Here is a 19,021-nt window from a genome sequence, read left to right as displayed (position 1 = left end):
GCAGTTTTGGTAATTTCATACACTCAGTAGATTTTTTTGAGGAGGAAAAAAAAAAAACATTTGTCATGAGACATCATTTCATTCCCTACGATTCACTTATCAGATGAGGGAGTGAATTGATCCGGAGCCGACTTTGACAGAATCTAGGAAGGCTCTGTCACACTTTTGAGTGTCAACATTTCCTTTCACCTCTCATAGAACAAGCAGATTTAAGCGCTAAGGTAAGGAACACACAGAGACTGATGGTTACAGGTATTAGCAGCTAACATGACTAATTGCTAATATGAGACATTAAAGAATTCATAAAACAAACTTTGTAATCATTTATCTTTTGGTTTTAAATTGATACAATCCGGGGGTTTTTTAACTCCTCTCTCACACACATCGACGGTGCCTATTGTTCAAATCCAAATAAATAATAAACACTCCAAGCAGAAAGACGAGTAGGAAATATTCTGAACGTTGTTAATCACAGCCCTTAAAAAAAGAAATGAAAAAAAATTAAAAATCGGTATTTGTAGGACTTGAAAATTGGCCACATACTTGATGGTTCCCATCTCTGGTTTTACACTATTGAATTAATCTCTGAATATTAGGTGTAGAAAATGCTAAAAAATAACCACAAAACTCCAAACACTTTTAAACATCATCCCATGTAGGACTTAATAAGAGAAACAGAGCCCAGATCACCAGTCCATTATAACATCAACACACAGACAGATCCTCACTCTGCACAATCGCTCCATCACCTGTAGCGCCCCTAATTTGCTTTAGATGCATTTCTTTTGTCTGCATGAGGAAAGTGAACCATGAAGATGAAAACCACAGAGGAATGGGGAGAAGCATGCAAACTGAGGGCAGAAAACCATCAGGTGACCCAGAACACCTGAATCCCAAAAGCTTTATTTGGCTTCTGATACATCTTTAGTCAGTCAAACTATTTATTTCCCGGTTTCAGTCCACAGCCTAGTGCAGTAGGTCACCACGTGAGATAGGTAGGCTGCAGAGACCAAAAAAGTGGGAGCGATGTTTCTATGTTTTGTCCAAAAACAAATAAAATACTGTACTGGCATTATTTCAAAGGCTCCTGCGCTCCAATCTGGAGCAGACCTCACTCTGATCCTGTGTCAACCCCCTCTGGCTGAAACACTAGTTGAAGCCCGTCCAACGCTGCGAGAGGCAGAGTGAAGTCCAGGGGAGCAGAAGTAGTGGTGCTGGATTCCTCTGGTGACAAACAGTGGGTGTTGGTGATGTGGAGTAATCCCACTGACAACAACAAAGCACGCCCCCCCCCCCCACCCCCCCCCCCCCACCAACACCAATCACGCGCAATAACACATAAATACGGATGATGCCTAGGGTGCAGAGTGGATGTGTGCATCTGTATGCAAGTAGAGGCAGAGGGAGACCATAATCCAACACATGAGTGTGTGTGTCTTAATACAAAGGCGGTAATCTGGGTCCCGCTCTAACCTGCTTACGCCTCGCCGAGCCTACACTGCCCCATCTGTCCTTCCTCCCTCATCTTCTCCATCTATCCCTGGCTTTTCTTCCCTCCTTCCTCCTCCCTTTAACCCCCCTCCCCACCACCACCACCACCCATCTCCTCCTCCGCATCCAGGCAACAACACAAACAGTCCTCTTTCTGCTGCTAGGACCACCTCCACTCCCTCTCTGTTGCTTCCCCCCCCCCTCTCTCTTCACATTCCCAATCTCTGTACTTACATGTCACCTCCATGGCTCTGAGTGGCGTACGATTCTCTCCACAGTGACTGATGAAGAATCCCGGAGCCTCTGCCAGGGAACGACTTTTCAGCTCGCGACGGGGAGGCAGGGACGGAGTGGAAAGATGGAGGGAGCAGATGGTTCCTCAGAAGAGCAGTCTGGCTGATTGTGGACAGTTAGCTATAGCGTTAGCCACAATAAGAGAAAACTCATCTGTCAACGCCTCCTTTTTATCGCCTTTTCTTTCCTGTTTTGGCTCTCGCCCCTGCAGTTGCCTCTCTATCTAAGCATATTCTGTTCAATTAAACCAGCCCCTCATCTACTGAGCCCACCCCCCCCATCATCTAGCTACTATTATAATATTTTCCACCCTGCTATTTGCCTTCCTTTCTCCCTCTGTGGCTGTAAGAGCATCAACCAAGCTGCTCAGCTTCACTTATGTTGATCTCTGAGCTTATGCACTGATTGGACCCACGCCATAACCAGAGACACCAATGGTGATGCAGCAAGCGGATCACATGATAAATATATGTGTTTGTGTGTGTGTGTGTGTGCGCAAGTGTGTGTGTTCGGTCGTGGAGGGAGAGAGGGATGAGAAGGGAGGAAGAGGAGGGGGTATGAGAGTGGCTGCAAGCCGCCACATCACTGAGGGATTTTTTTTTTTTTCCAAGGTCTCGGAAAGGGAGAGATGAAGGCTCTCTCTTCCCCTCCTGTGGGGACAAGGAGGAGGAGGAGGACGAGGACGAGAGGAGGCTGCGAGCACAGACGCTCAGAAGAAGGGAACGACAGGCAGCCTTACAAGTCTCTGATAGGCACTCTCGCGCCGAAACAAAAGCGCGTACGCACGCACGCAACGCTCGCACAGACAGCGGCTCCATTTTAGCTAAAACAGAGGCAGGGCGGCGCGGCGCCGTCGACGTAATTGGATGGGGTTGCTATGGAAACATGGAAAACGGCTGCTGACAGACAAAGCAGTGCCCTGGGAGCATCATGCTTGCCTCCATTAAACACAGTACATACACACATCTTGTATTATTACTAAGCACCGCATTAAAAGAGAGGGGAGAACATTCTTTGAACCCGTTCCCTGCATCATCATATTTTCATGTGTGCAGAGTGATGCTAACTCAATCAGCCATGAACACTGAGGCTGTGAAATGGCAATTAACAGCGAAGAAATAGACACAGGGTTTGCAGTGCACAACGACGTCCACGCTGGGGTAAAAAAAACAACGCAAATGCTTTAGTATTCCACACATCAGTGCCGTCAGCAGCAAATGTCGAAGCTGCAGGGAAGCCATACAGATTAGAAAATGTATGACCTCTGGATTATCCTCGATCCCTCTTATTATCCACCCACATTAGGTTGCATATGCTCTCTAAAGAGTATATTCCCCCTCTATGATGCGTCGACATGATATTTCAAATTGCAGAATGCATTCAAATATGCACTCTAGCTTCAAGTTGACAGTTGTTACGTGTCATAAATTCATTCACGAGCAGAGGAAAAAAAATTAAACCCAATAGAGTGCAGCAGTTAAAAGTAAGTGCCACAAAAAAGTTAGTGAACATTAATGGACAAAATGCATTAACAATATGCAAAGTTGTTTCCTTCACCTAATGGTAACAAATCTGAATTTTTTTTACAGACAATGTAACTTACCTGAGACTGACGCTGAACATTAAGCTCTGCGTGCATCATTTAGCTAATGCCGTCAGACCAAAATGTTGTCATATCCACATGATGCTTCTGATATCTAAAAACTTTTAAGCTGACGGCAGGCGGGAGCGACAATAAGAGGGTGCAGATGCCCGTTAAGCCACCCAATGTGTTTTACCTGCTAGTGCTAGTTAAAGATTTACTCACGCTAGTTAAACATTTTGCTGCACTAGTTCAAAAGACTCTTACCAGTAACATCGTTTGACATCTAGTGGTAGCTATGTGCAAACAGGAGGAGCATTTGCTTTACAAGTGTTGCACGGACAGCCTACAATTTTAGCAGTGCCCATTTATGTTTCTTACCAGTCAGCTAGTCTGATTTGTTTTAATGGATTTTCTTAGTAGACTAATACATTTTAAATAAAATTTTAACTGAAGTGTATGGCAAGCTGCTTGTATAAATATTAGAGATCCTTAATAGCAGTCATATTTTTTTTTTTACCTACAAGTTTGTGACTACACTGTATTAGTTAGAGATCTGGTCACATAATATCTTTGCTCCACTAAGATAAAAAACCTCTCACCAGTTGTGCTTTGTAACAGTGCAAACGTTCTGACTAGTAGAATGAAACGAACAACTCAACGATCAATGTCACACTAGTTAACTAGACGGTAATAAAAAACAACAACTCAACACAAATATTCACAGCAGTGTTAAAATGTGTGCCATGGTCAACTACTGCAACCGGACCATTAAACTAGTCGCACATTTTTTAATCAGAGTATGCCAATTTTTATTCGTTTTTTTTTTTTATAAATGTACAGTGTTTTGTCCCTTATGTTGTACATTGGCCGTTACTGTACAGTCTCTTATTCTCATTTCCTGTTCTTATACGCTTTACCTTAGTGTGTATCTTGATGGATTTGCCTTTAACTTAGCTGCTGACACACCTGTATTTCCCCTCTATACAGGATATTTCCATTCTATTTCCATCGAGTGAAGCGCATTAATTCACTAGCTGAAACTTGTTTGTTGAACATATTTCACTTGCACTGCTAAAGTATATCAACGAGTGGACATTTCATGTTCTGCTAGTTGACTTGTTACATTTCTGGTTGACTAGTGTTCAAATGTAAGCCATCAGTAAACTTGTTGGCATAATTCCTGTTGATGAGTTCAAATATTAGGGTTCCCAATCTCAACTAGCCAATGACTATGACAGAGATAGATGGATCTAGTTAAGAATTGGGCATTATGGCCAAGAAAGTTATCACAATATCGTTTCTGTATTGAATTATTTCGATATATACCATGATACAGTTTGAAATTAAGAATTCAGTTTCAAAGAAACCATTTGCTTCAATCCGATCTGAGAGAACAAACTAAAATCAACTGTTATTAATTACGGACATTTTTGTTTTAAAAATTCTCCATAAACTAAACACACCGTTCCCTTCGGTCTATTGGGACTCGCATATCATACGTTTTTGCTGATCCCCAATTAGTGCATCAACAAGCCTATTGGTGGTGACTTTCCTAGTATTAGTGCAACATTGTAGGCAGCTAGTTGGAGTTTCCCTCCAACTAGTTAGTTAAAGGTGGCACTAGTTGGCAAAAAGAGGTGCTGTGAACAGTGTTGATTAAACCAGTGCAGCAGAACATTGTAGTGTAACAGCAAACTTGATTTAAAGATATATTTTATATTAACACACATGGCTTCCTATACCAAAACATCCCCACTCAGATTAAAAAGATGTTTCCACACAGGTGGGAAATCCCTGTGGCACAACGTACTGTAGATGAGAGCAAAGACCTCAATGCCACCTGGAACTGGCTACTGACTCTTTGTGTATCCAAAGTTCAATGAAATGTAAGGAATACACAAAGAATAACTGCAGAGTGTAAATATATAAATTACCTTTTTTTTAAATGAAGAATTAAAAAAAACAATACATATCTAACAACTGAAGGCTTTACTTGTGTACAGAGTGTTTTGTAGCATCCATCTGGCGGGTTCTCCCTGCCTACGTCAACCATTTAGACGTTTTTTTTTTTGAAAATCTTTAAATCCAAGTTTTCCCTCAACATCACGAGGTTTAATTTATCTGTTGTTTTTTTAGGACATGACTCCTTAAACCCATAAAAAAGGTGCTGCAACCTGAGACGCACGTATGCATGTCTGCATGTCGACGTTCACTTCTCTAATGAACTATACTAAGAATCACAAACTCTTGGAAGTGCATTTTCTAGCTGTCAGAGTCTGAGCCAGCAATTAGAGTTTCAGCCTAACGCAGAACAATTTTCTGCAGGGTGACATTTTGAGAGGAGCTATAAGCACAGGCTCACTTCAATCAAAGCCAGTAGGCATGAACCAGAAATGACCTAGTGGATTTTGTTCTTAAATAAACCACCTGACTGGTATGCATCTCAGATGATGAGCCTCTTTAAACCATTTCTAAGTGCCTCTTTTCCTGTCCTGTGGAGGTTGTGATTCGTCAAAGACGGATAATAATGTAGGTGGGAGGTGTTGAAGTAACATTCATAGAGTGTCAGGATGCAAGTCTTCCCAGCAGGACATTGCATTTTGAAAATGGGTTAGTTTATAGTTTTATGGTTGACTGAGGTTTATGTGAAAAATAAAGAAAGGCGTCTTTAGTTTTTCAAAGAAGGCATTTTTGGCCTGGTGTGGTTCAGTCCAGGCTTTTCACCCCCAGCTGGTCGAGACAGACAGGCGTTGCTTCTGACTTCGGTACCTTCTGTGAAAGGATAAATCACCACTACCACCCAATACATGCTCCAGCTGATGGGGCCAAAAACTGAACTGAAGATTGAGACTGAAGTGTATATTTCCTTTTTTTTAATCTAGCAATTTGGACTCTTGATAACCGCAATCATACGTCGGCCTATTTGGACCCGAGTTTAACTTAAATGCTTTCAACTAAAACACAGCGAAGGAGCTTTTCACAAGCTTTAATGCACTATATAAGTAAATCGAAAAATAAATTGACCTACTGTGGCTCGTAGCTTATCGGTTAAACATTTGGCACCACAAGACAATTCCAATTTGTCTGACAAATCAGGAGAAAATGCACAGAGCATCTGCTGCTTCCTACAATTAATGCCCAATTGACTACACGGCATACAATATCGGTCATGAACACCTCATTACTATCACCATCTGGCCGTGTACATAGACACGGTTCCTGTGTGAACTGACTCAACCTTAGCCAGCCTACAGGAAGTTTCTCATCTCCGGCGACGCTCCTCTGAGTGCATGCCTGCACAATCAGAGAGAGGCTGCACAAGTTTAAATTTCATGGGGCTGTGCAAGGAGGACACCGTTGCTCTTAAAAAAACAACATGAAGGACTGCAAAACAAAACTATTTTGACACTGGAACAGAGGACATATTTAGCATAAAGTAAATACTGCATTGCAAGGCAAGCATCTTATACAAACTGAAGCATGGAGGTGGGAGTGTCATGGTTTTGGGATGTGTGTAATTTATCTCCAGAGATAAATAAAGAACAGGATTAGAGGTTGATGTGCTAGCATTTAGTTTGAAAGAACCGAAAATTGAATGAAGCTTCCCATATTTTCACGCCACCTTAGACACGGCGTATTTGAGCCTCACCCCAGTAAGAAACCCCGGCAGCCTACCTTGTTAAAGTCCTCACTTGTGGCCCTCATCTCCTTCCAGGTCTTGTTGAGCAGCTGGATGCAGATGCAGAAGAATTCCTCGAAGGAGCGATCATGGGTGAAGAACATGGGGTGGAAGTCATGACAGTTTTCACTGGCTGTGGACATAAAAGAGACAAACGGTCAATATAGATGCCAATATTGTTTATTGTTTACTCAAATGCATCATTGGCAATACAACGGTTTTTGTTCCTTTAATTTGAACAGTTTTAACAATACTCACATTTTTGTACTAAAATGTACAACTTTACTTGTTTCCAGAGAGAAGGCACATTAAACGGTGAAAAAGATACAGTTTTTGGTCATACCATCACTATGATATGGTTTATAGTTTCATTATTGACACCAAAGAAAGTGGAGCGATTTTATAACCATTATATTGCCTCCATTTTTTTTTATTTTTTTTTTACAAGGAGAATAAATTTAGCCGTTTTAAGAGAGTGAGTTCTAAACCATAAACGTGATGGCGGAAAATACATTTTAGCACCAGGAGTTTCATATTACATAAAGCAGGCTTCATTGAACTTGGGTATTTTCACTCAAGGTGATCCAAACCTTATCCTGGACCATGCCTATAAGCAGCACCCCAACGCAGCTATAGAAAAAGTTAAAATAAAAATAAAACAAGTGGCTTTGGGTATGTTGATGATTCATATTTCAAATTCAAATCAATAATATGAATTATGACAAACTGGTCATAATTTACTTTTTTTTTTCCACCGCTGTAAATATAGCAAGAGGCAAATCAGTTCTAGCCCTACTAAAAAAAAAAAAAAAACAAGAACTTCCACAGAGAATCCACTTAATTGAGATGAGAGCATAAGAGAAATTGAACACACTCATCAAATTCAAAATGTGCCCCAGAGACGAACCGAAACCAAAAACCAGTTCTAGCTAAATTAAGCCTAGATGCATTTCTCTTCCCAAACCCAAAGGCTCTTTTTTTTTTTCCTTTATTAGCAGAGAAATGAGCCATTTTAATCCCAGCATCTGTGCGAGTGTATCTGACATGACTGTAAGATGGAAAAAAGAAGAGACTGGGGCTCTTGAGTACCCAAACTGTATTAACCCAAAGGTACAATAACAAGCCTCGACATTCATTCGAACTGCATTCGCCTCCCTCTCGCCTTACGGGGTTGAGTGGCGGCTCGGAGCCAAAGGTTGGTTCATTTAAAGAGTTTCAGAGTGGAGCAGCAGGGGCACCGGTCACTATGAAGGAGCCATGAAATTGGATGAAAAGGGTCGGGCAGCAGTTGAGACTTCACAGTATAATGAGTGATGCCATCAGAGGCGCAGAGACCCAGGCCTTGATTTCAAGTGATGGATAGACGATTAAGTGGAGGACATGGTGAAGATTGGGGTGGGATGTGCTCCCAAAGCCGACAGGCGATTGGAAAACTAATGGAGTGGAGCCAAAAGAGATGCCGACAACCTGCTTAGCCAACAGAGTTTCGCTCATGGGGCAAAAGAATAAATGGAAATAAATAAAACGGAGAAGAAATAGAAAAAAAAAAGTAAGTAAATAAAAAAGTCTAATAAATATCCTGTTTCGGCAGACTGACAAAACATATTAGGAAGGCTGAAGTGGGAGCTTACAAGGCTGTTTATGGATAGAGCCAACACAGCCCTGAGGTGGCAAGGTGAGGGGAATGACATGTCAAGGCTCATTTGAAAGATACGGACAGCAAGCCGTCTCAAGCGACGCTGCAGAAATTTCCCCCTCCCAGACAGTTTTGTTGCCTCTTGCAAGGCTAAGCAAGAGTCCAAACAGCGGGGCTGAGACAAGAACCAGGCTGAAACAGCATTCTCAATAGAAAAAGAGGGGATGTTTTTATAGTAGTATATTTATTTATTTTTGGCTAAATCAATTTGATCCAATTGCAAGATGTCTTCATTTGTTATGAGGACGCACAGACTAATTACCTGAAATCCATCAGTTTTAAAATCGAGCAATTGTTTTTGATCAAATTCAAAATATATTTTGTTATGGACCAGAGGGACATTTTGATGGAAAGCAGATAAACCTGATAAGGCAATGGTTCTGTTCCAAGCTTACCGACCAGACCCAGCTGAATCACTATCAGTATTGCACAATGGCATTTTAATTTATTCACCTAAATGGAGATGGATCTGTGGGAGTGCAAAGTAGCGGCTGTGTGTGACCAACAATAGTGCGTGGAAAAAATAAATAAAAAATACGTACAGCATGTCATACAAAACAGAGATGCTGCGCTCTATATCTGAACCAAGTTAGTCTCTCCTTTCTTCCAGGGTGCGTACAACCGCACCTCAAGGCTGAGAAAACTGCAGGACACATCTTCCGCATTCATGACTTCAACATGTTAATTCAAAGCTCGAAAAACTGATGACTCAAACACGAGTGCACTTTAAATCTTAAGCTTTTGAGTAAAATAAGCGTTAAGAACAGAACAGCGAAGAGTTGGGTAAGACACCACGAGGTATCAATTAGAAACATACTTAACTGGATACTGAATAGATTAAGATTTAACAGATCAATGAATGCAAATTCATTCATTGCTTTAATTAGTTTTATTTAGAACAATGTTATAAAGTTGTCTAACTCGTGGCTGTGAAATTCGTATTTCATCAATGGCCTGTCTAATTTGCACCATGAAATATTGTCAATGAACAAAACTTTGCCTGACTGTAAAGATGCAAAATGTGCAATCTCATTAGAAAATGCCATTGAAGAAAATATTTGCCTGCATTATAACTTAGTAAATTTAACCTTTAGGTAAAAAGAAGACACCGTCTTTCAAAATATCCCACCATGCCTAACTAAAGCTAGGCTAGGACTATCAGAGCAGGAAGCTGGGATAAATATCATCACAGGGACACTAAACACTCCCCACAGCCAGCTAGCAGCTCGTAGCAGCAGGGCAGGTATGAACTGTGACTCGCTTAAAGTCATAATTTATGAATCCTTTGGCAAAGCATATGGGTGTGCAGCAAACAGTCTGGATGAATGCTTAATGAACTCTAATGAGTTTGCTTTGTCCTCTATCCTTTCATCCATCTGTATAGCCAGATGTTTGCCGACTCACAAAGTAGGTAACTGGACACGATGATGGCCGGTTCAGGTCAGTCTCAACCATATGCTCACTTGGGTCAGCAGAACTTAAAGTTTCATGACTATGGTGTGATGACTGGAAAACTACTTTGCCTTTTTCCCCAGTATTGGAGGGGGGGGGGGCAAGAGATGAAATGGGACTGGACCTTTGTGAATGAGAGAATTAACAAGTTTGGCAACAGATGGTGCAGCTTTACAAAACTCTGAGCTCAACAAAATGAGGTTTGTTTGGGATTTAGCCACAAATGGAGAGATCACCGGGAGCCAAAATCCACAAGACAGAGATAAGAACAAATACAGCCACCAAATTATTAAATTCAACAATAGAATGAAGAGAAACCCTGGTGTCTGCCTTGCTGCAAATTTTATGGAATTTAATTTCAATATTTTTTTGTAGTTATTAGGTTTAAAAAAAAATAATACCAAAAAAATACAAAAACTTTAACATATCTTAAAATATTCCTGAACTCGTAAAGGTTGCTGAAGACAGCAGCAACCTGATCATCCTGGGACAGGGATGCAGACCAGAAGTCGAACACAAGCTGATTCTTGCCACTGACTAGTATGTTTCATTATATTTGTTGAAGCTTTAGAGATTTATCATGACACAAACATTTCTCCGCCAAACATCAATCTCAAAGATGCCTCACGGTGCAGTGAAGTATCTTAGAATTGTTGAAGGATTTCATAGAGGGTTAAGAAGTTGCCATGTCAGCCAAAGCTACTACCGACTCTGAAAAGTCTATTTTTGTTGTTGTTGATTTTTTGGTTTCATCTGCTACAATGCTGGTAGTTGTGCTTCGAAAGGATAGTTTAATAAACCTCTGATGGTGTACTGAAGATAACAGATGTGTCGTTGTCAAGTAAGGGCCGGTTGATCCAACCGTTGAAGAGCCAAACATTGAACCTTGTGGGTTTTATGCTCATGTTCCTACTTTTGATGAGCAGGTACTTACGGCTGCATGTGCACCAGCAGGTAAGACGAGGCAGTGCTTTGGTTTCTGATTGGCTATAATGGTGCTGGACACAGCAGCAGTGCTTTTAGTCAACATGCTTTGATGCAAAATGAAGAAACATTTACTCTGCGACATATGATCGTCTCGGGAGTTCAGAAAAGGAGAAAATCTTGTGGTTCCCCAGCAATATGCTACTTTGAATATATTGTAGTGGAGAGTGTTTGTAGGTCCAAATGAAGGGTTGCTGCCACGAAAAAAAACTTGTTTAAAGAAAAATACACCATAATAATAATAATAATAATAATAATAATAATAATAATAATAATAATAATAATAATAATGATAATAATAATAATATTAATAATAATCCATTTCAAAACTTATTGCAATTTGACTTGTATATTATCTCTTTATTTCACCAAAAAACAAAACCAATGAATAAAGTGCATCACATTTTAGTCTGATATAAACACAAAGCAACCGTTTCCATTTTCCAAGAAATGTTCTGCTCTCTGCTGTTGAATGAAGAAACTACAAACAGTCCGCAAACGGCCTGTAACAATATCCCTTCTATGTAATTTTTATTTTTAGGTCTAACCTGCTGAGCCTGATATTGTCTGATTTAAAGGACTTAAAAATTTATGGAAAAAAAAATGTGCTGCAGTTGTTTTTAAATGGAGGTCATAGGTTGGAAGCCAACACAAAATGAAGGAATTTCATGAATATCAAAGCATCTGTACATAACCTTCAAATGTTTTGTTTCTTTGTACAAAAATTGCGAGTTTATGGAGTAAAAAGGGGGTATCTTTATCTTTTGAGCTGCCGATTGAGCTAACCAAGGGAAACCTGGCCAATTCTGATCTCTTGCTTATTGATAGGTGCATTTCTAGAGTCCCTTTTGCTCCCCTGCCCCTCCTTCACCATCTGTTGGGGTAATCAGGCCAGTACTAACCTGCATGTCCCCAAAATAAATGGCCAACTTGTGTTGTGTGCGTGTGAGCGTGGGGCTGCAGTCACAGAAGTCCGCTTACGGGTCCGGGTTCTGTGACATCAGCCAATTACTCAGCTGGTGACCACACAGCGCGGTCCGGGACATAACAGAGCTGACTAAGCACTTGAGCAGTTGCGTGACTGTGCACCAAACAGGAACACGAGAGGCACATGTGGGCTGACTGCCACTCTGACATCTGTCAAGGTCCACTGTGTGTTTGTGACCGCGTGGGTGTGTGCACAAAGCGGGGCCTCGGAGTCACCTTGCAGCCACGCCAAAACGACGAAGAGACAGCGGAAAGCGCCTCCGTTGCTCTAATTACAACAGCAGCGTGCGCTGTTGTAAATCTTATGCATGCATTCATCCAGAGCGTAAGCTGAGACCGGAAAGAAGAATTTAACTGATTCATGACGCATCTGACCTCAAAAGATTGACACAAAACTTCAAGATATAAGGCCTCTGGTGTTTTTAAGGATAGCCTCTGTGAAGTGTGAAAGACTAATGATAAAAATTTCAACAGACAAGTACCTCAACCAGAGAGGCAGACGTGTTGTACTTGCCCTTTTGATCTGAGCATTTCTACCATGAAGCTAATCATAATCAAACCAGACAGAAAGGGGGTCGGTGGTCGCGGCTTCTGCTTTAGAATAAGAGATCAAAAACAGACTTTACAAGAAAGAATAACAACATAATGGGCAAAAGTATATTTTAGCAAGAACAATTATAAATACATCAGATACACAAGTGCTTTTCAATATACTAAAATATATTGAAGGGTGATCTATTGCCATAATTAATCTCATTAAGTGAAAGACACACACACACACACACATGCATACATACATACATATTATTTTCTGTTAAATCTGATGATTATGCCTGACAGCTAATGAAAACCCAAAATGTTGTTTCCGAGCGAATCTGAATATTACATTATTACATAAGACCAATAAAATAGGATTTTTAATACCCATATGCAGGCCTAGCACCAAGCAGGTTTCAGGTACAGTACATTTTATGCACTCAACGCTCTCATGGGCTTAATTAGGCATGAATTACAGCAGGGGTGTCAAACTCATTCCTATACTGCCACTTTCTATATGGCCACTTTGACATCATGAAGTTATTAAAAAGGGCCGGTTGCACGTGTATAGATTATACTTTTGATTTCATTTCAGTTCAGTTCACATAGAAATATAAAACATGCACAGTAACATAAAAGTAGCACCCTTAGGCCCGGTTTATACAGTTTATCTGCAAAAAAAAGTTGGTATTAGAGTGAGTTATACTCTAAACTCATCATTCTGCATCACTTTTTCTCCTTTTGGACAATTCTGGGGTGTTTTAATGTGTTGTGGGAAAACTGACATCTAGTGGCAGGATGCTGTTACTACACAGTTAAATAGTCAAGATTTGCAAAAGGACGCACAGTTTTAGCCACTTTATAGTATTTAAAAGGATATATGTCTCTACTTTATGACATTATATGCCTTTTTCGGCTCTTGAGGTTCCAATAAATTGCCTTGACGGGCCGGATACGGCCCGCGGGCCTAGAGTTTGACACGTGAATTACAGAATAAGTATTACATGGAGACAATCCTGTGGTGTTAAGGAAGCCCAGGTTGTTTGATAGTTATCTGCGCTGTTAGGTCTGGCGTCTCATCTCCCTCTTCGCAATACTCCACAGATTCTCTGAGGTGCTGTGGTCAGGAGAATTTGCTGGCCAATAAAACTCGATTGGCTGACTGTTGAAACGTCACAGTGAACCTCAAGGAGCTTCGATTCTGTGCTTCAACACTCTTGACACTGGGATCTTGACTTACTCATGAAATACAGCGTTTATTTTGACCTGACAAAGGACTGAGCGAGAGTCCTGCGCTTTTTCTATTTTTTCCCAGGTAAGGCGCTTCTGACCCCGTCGGTGGTCCGGGAGTCGTTTAACACAATGAATGAATGAATGAATGAATGAATGAATGTGACGGTTGTTGACCATGTCCTGGATAAATCTGTGTGTGAATGTTGTGGGAACTCAGACTCTAGTCACAGTTCCCACCTTTTATTTACATCAAACTTTTAAAAAGCTTTAGCTTCACAGACCACCTAGCATTTTAAACACTTTTTCCTTCTACTCAACTTTCCATTAATATGCTTGGATATGACAGGCTAGCTTCTTTAGTGATCAGCTCTTGGAGCTTACCCTCCTGATAACAACTTACCAATGATTATGTAGATCATTATAACATTTATGTATTAGCCATTAGCCATAATCATTAATAGCAACAGAAATAAACTCTGCATGTGTAATGCATCTATATAATATGGCCGTTTCCATTTTCCAAAAAATTTATTACGACATATCGTAATAAATTAATTCTAATAATGTTCTAATTTCTTGTGGTGCACCACTAAAGAAAAAAAAACAAAAAGGAAATAATAATTTCATCTCTCTTTTCTGTTTAGATAAATGAAATGCATTAAGCAGGTTCACCTCACAAAGGTTGGGACTCATTTAAGAGCAGACGGGAACACCGAAAAACAGAGTGACAGACGGAGAGAAAGTCAAATCAGACGAGGAGCATTTAGGGAAAACATCAGTTCTCTACACGGACACCGGTATTAACAATTAATCTGCACGCTTTCATCTTTTTCCTCTCTTTTTTGTCAGAAACAGAAATTCTCTTGTTGCTCTGTCCCGGCGCACGTCACAGCTATTTAATATACAAGACACATCTTACACTTTAATATATTGGATATGGGGCTCCAGCGTGCTCGGTAATAAATCTCATTTCAGTGAACTCTGGAAAAAAAAAAAAAAAGAAAAAAAAAGATACTTCACATGTTGGGACTCGTTCTCATGCATAAACAATCTGTCCCCGGTCTGCCCAAATGCAAATGCAAAACTGTTTGAGCATCACAAAACATCGAGTAATTCTCCAGCTGAAAGGCCCACATGTGCTCAGCTACCAGAACAGCACGCACCAAGAGGCAGAGAAACACGGAGGCAGAGTTTGACTGAAAAATGTGTTGTCTGATCACAGGCCAAGCTACACTCAGAGGAAAATAGCTAATTTACAATCAAACCCTTTAAGCACGGAGGAAAGACGTAAAGTTTTGCCACCCTCTCAGAAAGAACAGTTGTGCAGTTTGAAGCAAAAAAAAAAAAAAATAAGACCTAAATTCCTGCACATGTTATTGAATTAAGGTCACTCCTGTTCCCAGTATGAAGGTATCGCAAAGTTTCATAAAGTTACAGATTTGAAAACAGCTACACTATTCCCTCAAGTCATTCACACGGTTTAAAGTGTGAATGCAAGTTTCCTCCCACTGTAAAGAGCACAGAGCAAAGCAGGTCCCTCCTCCCCCACTTGTTGCTGCACACTGATGTGCAGAAGGTTGAACAAACACTAAAAAACATTTTCCCTGCTTACAAGAAAGACTAGCTTGAAAATAATTCAAAACAAGACAAACAGGGGGGAGCCAATAGGTGGGAAATAAAGGAGTACCTCTTCCTTGAAGAAAAGCGGCTTTAGAATTACAGCAGGCAAGCTTTGCATCAGTTTAACAGAAGACTGCAGGCTTGTTACCCAAGCAGAAACCCTGAATAATTCCCCTACCAATGCCATCTGGTTATACTTGTATAATAAGCAGTTGAAATCTACTAAATTATTCTATCCCTAAAAAAAAAAAAAAAAAAAAAAAAAAATCAACAAAAAATAGAGAAAGCATTTCATGATCGCAAAAATATCTATGTTCCAGCATTAGTTGAACTGTGTGGGTTTATTATGATTAAATTTTTACTCAGAAGTGGGGGAGGAAATAATTGACAGAAATGTCCCAAAAGAGGGAATTATGAGATGGAAAGTTGAAATCTTATCAAACCAAATTTATAACTCCAACATGGCTCTCTTTCGTCTAAAACTAAGTGAACCCAAAGTGACATTTTGTTATGTGTACTTCTGGCAAGTATCTTATTAAATGTTCCACCTTAGTACGATAAACCTCCATTAGTGAAGACATTGCTATAGTTTTTGTAAATGCAAATTTCTAAAAAAAAAATAAAAAAAAAAATACATTATTAAGCATGGACTGAATATTTTAGCAAGACATAGTACACTATATTGTAAATATTTGCTTTACAGTTTTGATGTGCATATGAAACTGAGACAGTGTTATCAATCAGTGAGAATTAACTTGCCTAATTATAGTATTTGTCCCTTTTTCAGTTCATCCAGTTGTGCTAGGTTTGTTCTTCATAAACTTCCATTATTGTCTGCCTGAAGCAATGCAAAAAAAGAAAAAGAAAACAACAACCTCAGAGTAGAACGCTTTAACTCAAACCCGAAGCAGACAACGACGAGAAGTGGTTGTGGAGTGCCAAAGTGATGCTCAAGCTGCAGCTTGAAGGATACTTGGGAGCTCTGTGTTTGGCCTCCACTCCACTTGCCATCAGCCACTCTGCTCATGATTAATCAAAGGAGACTTCTTAAAGGGACTCGCAGCTCTAACTTAATCATTTCAAAAGGGATCAGCTTCAAAGCTAATGTTCAGCTGCAAGCGCCAGACACTGATGTCTAGATATTAGACAAACACTGGTTAAAAAAAGTTTGCTGTCACCATTTCATCCCATTTTACGTCAATATTGATAAAGAAACATTACATATAAATTTTAATATTCTTGTTAGCTACATATTGTAATGAGTTATGGGGATAAATAATCATGAAACATTATGACTTCACAAATGACTTGATTGAATTGCGTATTATTGAATTTTATATTCTAAGTAGGGCTGGGCGATATGGTTTGAAAATAAAACAGATTTTATTATACGCAATCTGATTAATCGATCGAAACAGAAAACAAAAATAAATGAATAAATTTTAACAATATATTTTCCTAAATATTTATTATATGCTCTTCTCTTCATGGAAGCTTAACGAGTGCATTAGCAAATTGCAATTGTTAATTCAAATGAACTGATTAAATCGATTTATCGCCCAGCCTTAATTCTAACCGTTTCCTGTAAATGGGGCTTAAATAGGGATCAGAATCCGTATTTGCACCAGTCAATACGCAATCCCCTGCTTCAGCTGTCAGATATCTTATAACATTGTCACATTTCCTAACAGCAGCTGATGTCACGAGTAGAAATCTTTACTTTGAGTCATCCGTCATCAAAGCAATTACAAACCGATACATAATTGTTAAAATACAAACACCAATCAAGATGCACACTTTTGATCATATTTTATGAAAACCAATGCGTACTGCCGCCAATTGCTTTTCTTTTTTGTTAGTTGGGAATTTATTTTCTTGATGGTTTTAAAGAAAATCTGACTTATTACAAGTGTAAACAAGAAAGCTATTTTAATACGCAGGAAATCTATTTGAAGACTACTCTGTCACTTTAAAACATGGGCTGTTTTGCATCAGGAAGAAAGATTCAAAATCCTACAGACTTGTTCAGAAAAGCCCTAATTAAAACAGAAAGACTGTCTTTTGTAAAGAGTCTTGTTAAATTTCATTAAATACTGACAGATGTGTGGAAAATAATAAACCAGGACATTATTAGAGTAAGAATCTTGATATATCAAGCTCTGAAAAGTACTTCAATTGAAAGAGTCTGTGCAAAGACACTGCTATAGTGAGAAAAAGACACGCAAGAAAAACAATATATTCAAATACAGAAACCCTACAGACCATAGATAACCATCATTAGATTAAATGGTTTTCAGGATTATACGATGATTTTATATCCACTGGGAATCTGATATTCATCATCTGTGGTTGATATTTAGCCCTGACCACCTGAGAATGACTCCATGACCAGACATAAAACGCCATTTTGACCCCCATGTCTGCGTGAATTAAAAAAAACCAAACCAAACACATAGGTCTGGCGTCTGACACATCAGGCCGGTCAAAACATAATTTTTATCTCACACATGGGCACTTTTCAGGGGTTATATTTATGCGAGTGTAGGAGTGTGAGAGAAGGTTTGATGTTGGAAAAAAAAAAATCTAATTACAGAGGGAGTTGTCAGCTGGGTGAGTTTAGATAGCTGAGTCATCTCATGGCTTTGGACACAGTGCACACTTACTTCTGAGAAACACCCGCTCGCAAACCTGGTGGTATCAGGATACGGTGCTGACTTTTATTTACTTTGTTCAATTTAATAAAAATTAATGCCTTTTCCTTAATGCCTAATCCTTACAAGTTAAGAAGTATGCCAACCAGAGACCCAATGTTCTGCTTAAGTAGGACCAAGTTTTCTTCCAAATCAAGACTTTTGGTCTCGTTTATTAAAACATTTAATGCACAGATACCAGAAAATTAGAATACTGGTGAAGCTGGAGTATTAGAATGATTTTTGGGATGGTTATGTTATGTTTACTACAGCAGTGTCCAAATCTGTTGTCGCAAAGGTCAAAATTGTCAAGTCAAAAGTACATGTGGGCCAACAAATGAGTAAAATGACAGAACAAAGCTACATTGTGAATCAACAAATAGCAAAGCATGTAATATTGTACCTAAAGAAATAAAATTGCCATTGTTTAACATTGTAGATCCACCACTTAAAAAAGGCTTTCGCATATTTGCCTCGATAAAAACGAACGGCATCAATTGAGAAATACTTTGGGCCTGATTGAAAAAGATTTAAAAAAAAATTTAGTCTAGTCAAAGCAACCATTACAGGAGTTAGATAACTTTTTCTTCAAAAACGCTTGTTGTGTTAAGTTCAATAAATACACAGAGAAAAAGTAACTGCATGGATGTGGTCCTACTTACGATAACATAATAATTTTGTCCCTAATCAAAAGCAAACATGAACGATAAACATGGAGTAAGCTGTACAAAACGGCAGATCCAACACATCTGTTTTGTTGTTGAGGGCTTTTT

General features: G+C 39.5%; 1 protein-coding gene across 8 annotated transcripts in view; it reads right to left on the bottom strand.

Moving 5' to 3' along the window:
* Positions 1-19,021, bottom strand: part of elmo1 (engulfment and cell motility 1 (ced-12 homolog, C. elegans)) — a 131,088-nt gene that overhangs the window by 26,974 nt on the left and 85,093 nt on the right. For 7 of the 8 annotated variants that reach the window (XM_036145058.1, XM_036145063.1, XM_036145061.1 and 4 more), the window contains one exon: positions 7,046-7,182. In XM_036145058.1, the coding sequence (XP_036000951.1) occupies positions 7,046-7,182 (137 nt within the window). Of the gene's footprint in view, positions 1-1,725; positions 2,155-7,045; positions 7,183-19,021 lie in introns of those variants that run through there. The other variant, XM_036145065.1, reaches the window with a different exon arrangement.

This window comes from Fundulus heteroclitus, chromosome 13, assembly GCF_011125445.2.
Source record: "Fundulus heteroclitus isolate FHET01 chromosome 13, MU-UCD_Fhet_4.1, whole genome shotgun sequence".
NCBI lineage: Eukaryota > Metazoa > Chordata > Actinopteri > Cyprinodontiformes > Fundulidae > Fundulus > Fundulus heteroclitus.
The sequence above is the reverse complement of the archived record's forward strand: the minus strand, read 5'-3'. Positions and strand labels throughout refer to the sequence as shown.